Source organism: Priapulus caudatus, unplaced genomic scaffold (genome assembly GCF_000485595.1).
Source record: "Priapulus caudatus unplaced genomic scaffold, Priapulus_caudatus-5.0.1 Scaffold1429, whole genome shotgun sequence".
NCBI lineage: Eukaryota > Metazoa > Priapulida > Priapulimorpha > Priapulimorphida > Priapulidae > Priapulus > Priapulus caudatus.
The window spans coordinates 44,222-45,634 of NW_014578490.1; the positions used below are offsets into that span (position 1 = coordinate 44,222).

Consider the following 1,413-nt stretch of genomic DNA (forward strand, 5'->3'; position numbering starts at 1 on the left):
CGAACTCGTCAATTTCTGTGCTCAGTCGTTATCTCACACACTAGAGAGATTACTCGTACATGCACTATGCAACGTGAGAGAAGGTCAATGAAGCCGCGAGAGTCACACGCGCACGCAAAACGACGCGCGTGAACGACGAGCGAAAACCAAAAATTACGCTTAGCAAATAAATTCAAGAAGGAAGTGACAGCGCGTTAACAGCCGTGCGGTTTTGTGCTGCAGCCGACGACTGAACAAATAGCAACGCCATACCGATAGTCTTGGCGTATGTACTAGCCATCCACGACATCTCTCGCTCTCCGGTACCCATGTCCGGCGCTGGCACGTCCACTCCAGGGCCTGCAAAACAAGCAAAGTCACCGATCAGCCATCGCCCGCGAGCCAGCGATCGCGTTACGGCTGCGAAACGGCATCGCAGCGCCGCGGGAAAGTACGCTCGCTCACGACGCGCGAATAGATGGAAGCATGAACTTAACGAATCGCCTACACGTAAATCTCCTTGACTGTGAATATTCACTGAAGAATACATGTTACTAACGTTGCCTTACTAATGAATACCTGTGACTGTGAAACCTTGCTGAGGGATATATGTTACAATTTACAAACGTTGCCTTACTAATATATACCAGTGACCGTGAAACCTTGCTGAGGGATATATGTTACAAATAAAGCCTTACTAATGAATACAAGTGAGTGTGAAACCTTGCTGAGGAAAATTACCAATGAATACGGTACCAGTGAGTGTGAAACCCTGCTGAGGAATACATGTTGCAAACGTTGCCTTAATGATTGTGAAACCTTGCTGAGGGATACATGTTACAAAGCCTTACCAATGCAGGGCTTGAAACTAACCTAAAATGTTCACTAGCCAGCAGGGCTAGTGACCTGTAAAATCTACTAGCCCTTAAAAATATCTACCAGCCCTTAGTTTTCTGAAGTGCGGCGCTCAGCACAGTTTTGCCTTTTTCGGAGGGGGGGGGGGGGATCTGGGTTTTGATTTTAGACGCTCTGAGATGCATTCTGCGAAATTCATTGACTTTGTGAAAATCTAGATTCAGTATAGATTCAGTATACACATCAGTACTATATGTTATAAGAGCAGAATAATTATATTCTTTATAGTAATTAAAACGATTAGAACTATTAGTCAGTTTACTGAAATGTGAAACTTCATGTTTTTAAGTTGAACCGTTTGTGACTATCTCTACTACAAGTACAGAGGTTGTTAGCAGTTAGTACAAGTACAGTATAGAGTTATAAGTTGAGTTATCATGTTTGTGACGCTCAAGCGGTCGTTGTCGTATCAGGTACTACAGATATGTACCCGAGGTACATATATGTATACACAAAGTGTACCAGACTTGTACTACAGAAGTGTACCTTAACCCTAACACTAACCCTAATCATACCTCA

General features: G+C 43.7%; 1 protein-coding gene across 1 annotated transcript in view; it reads right to left on the bottom strand.

The window, feature by feature from the left end:
- The window catches only part of LOC106816600 (glutamate dehydrogenase 1, mitochondrial-like), a 19,648-nt gene that overhangs the window by 13,487 nt on the left and 4,748 nt on the right, over positions 1 to 1,413 (bottom strand). Inside the window, exon 3 of the mRNA XM_014821219.1 lies at positions 253 to 339. Coding sequence (XP_014676705.1) covers positions 253 to 339 — 87 coding nt within the window. The remainder of the gene's footprint in view (positions 1 to 252; positions 340 to 1,413) is intronic.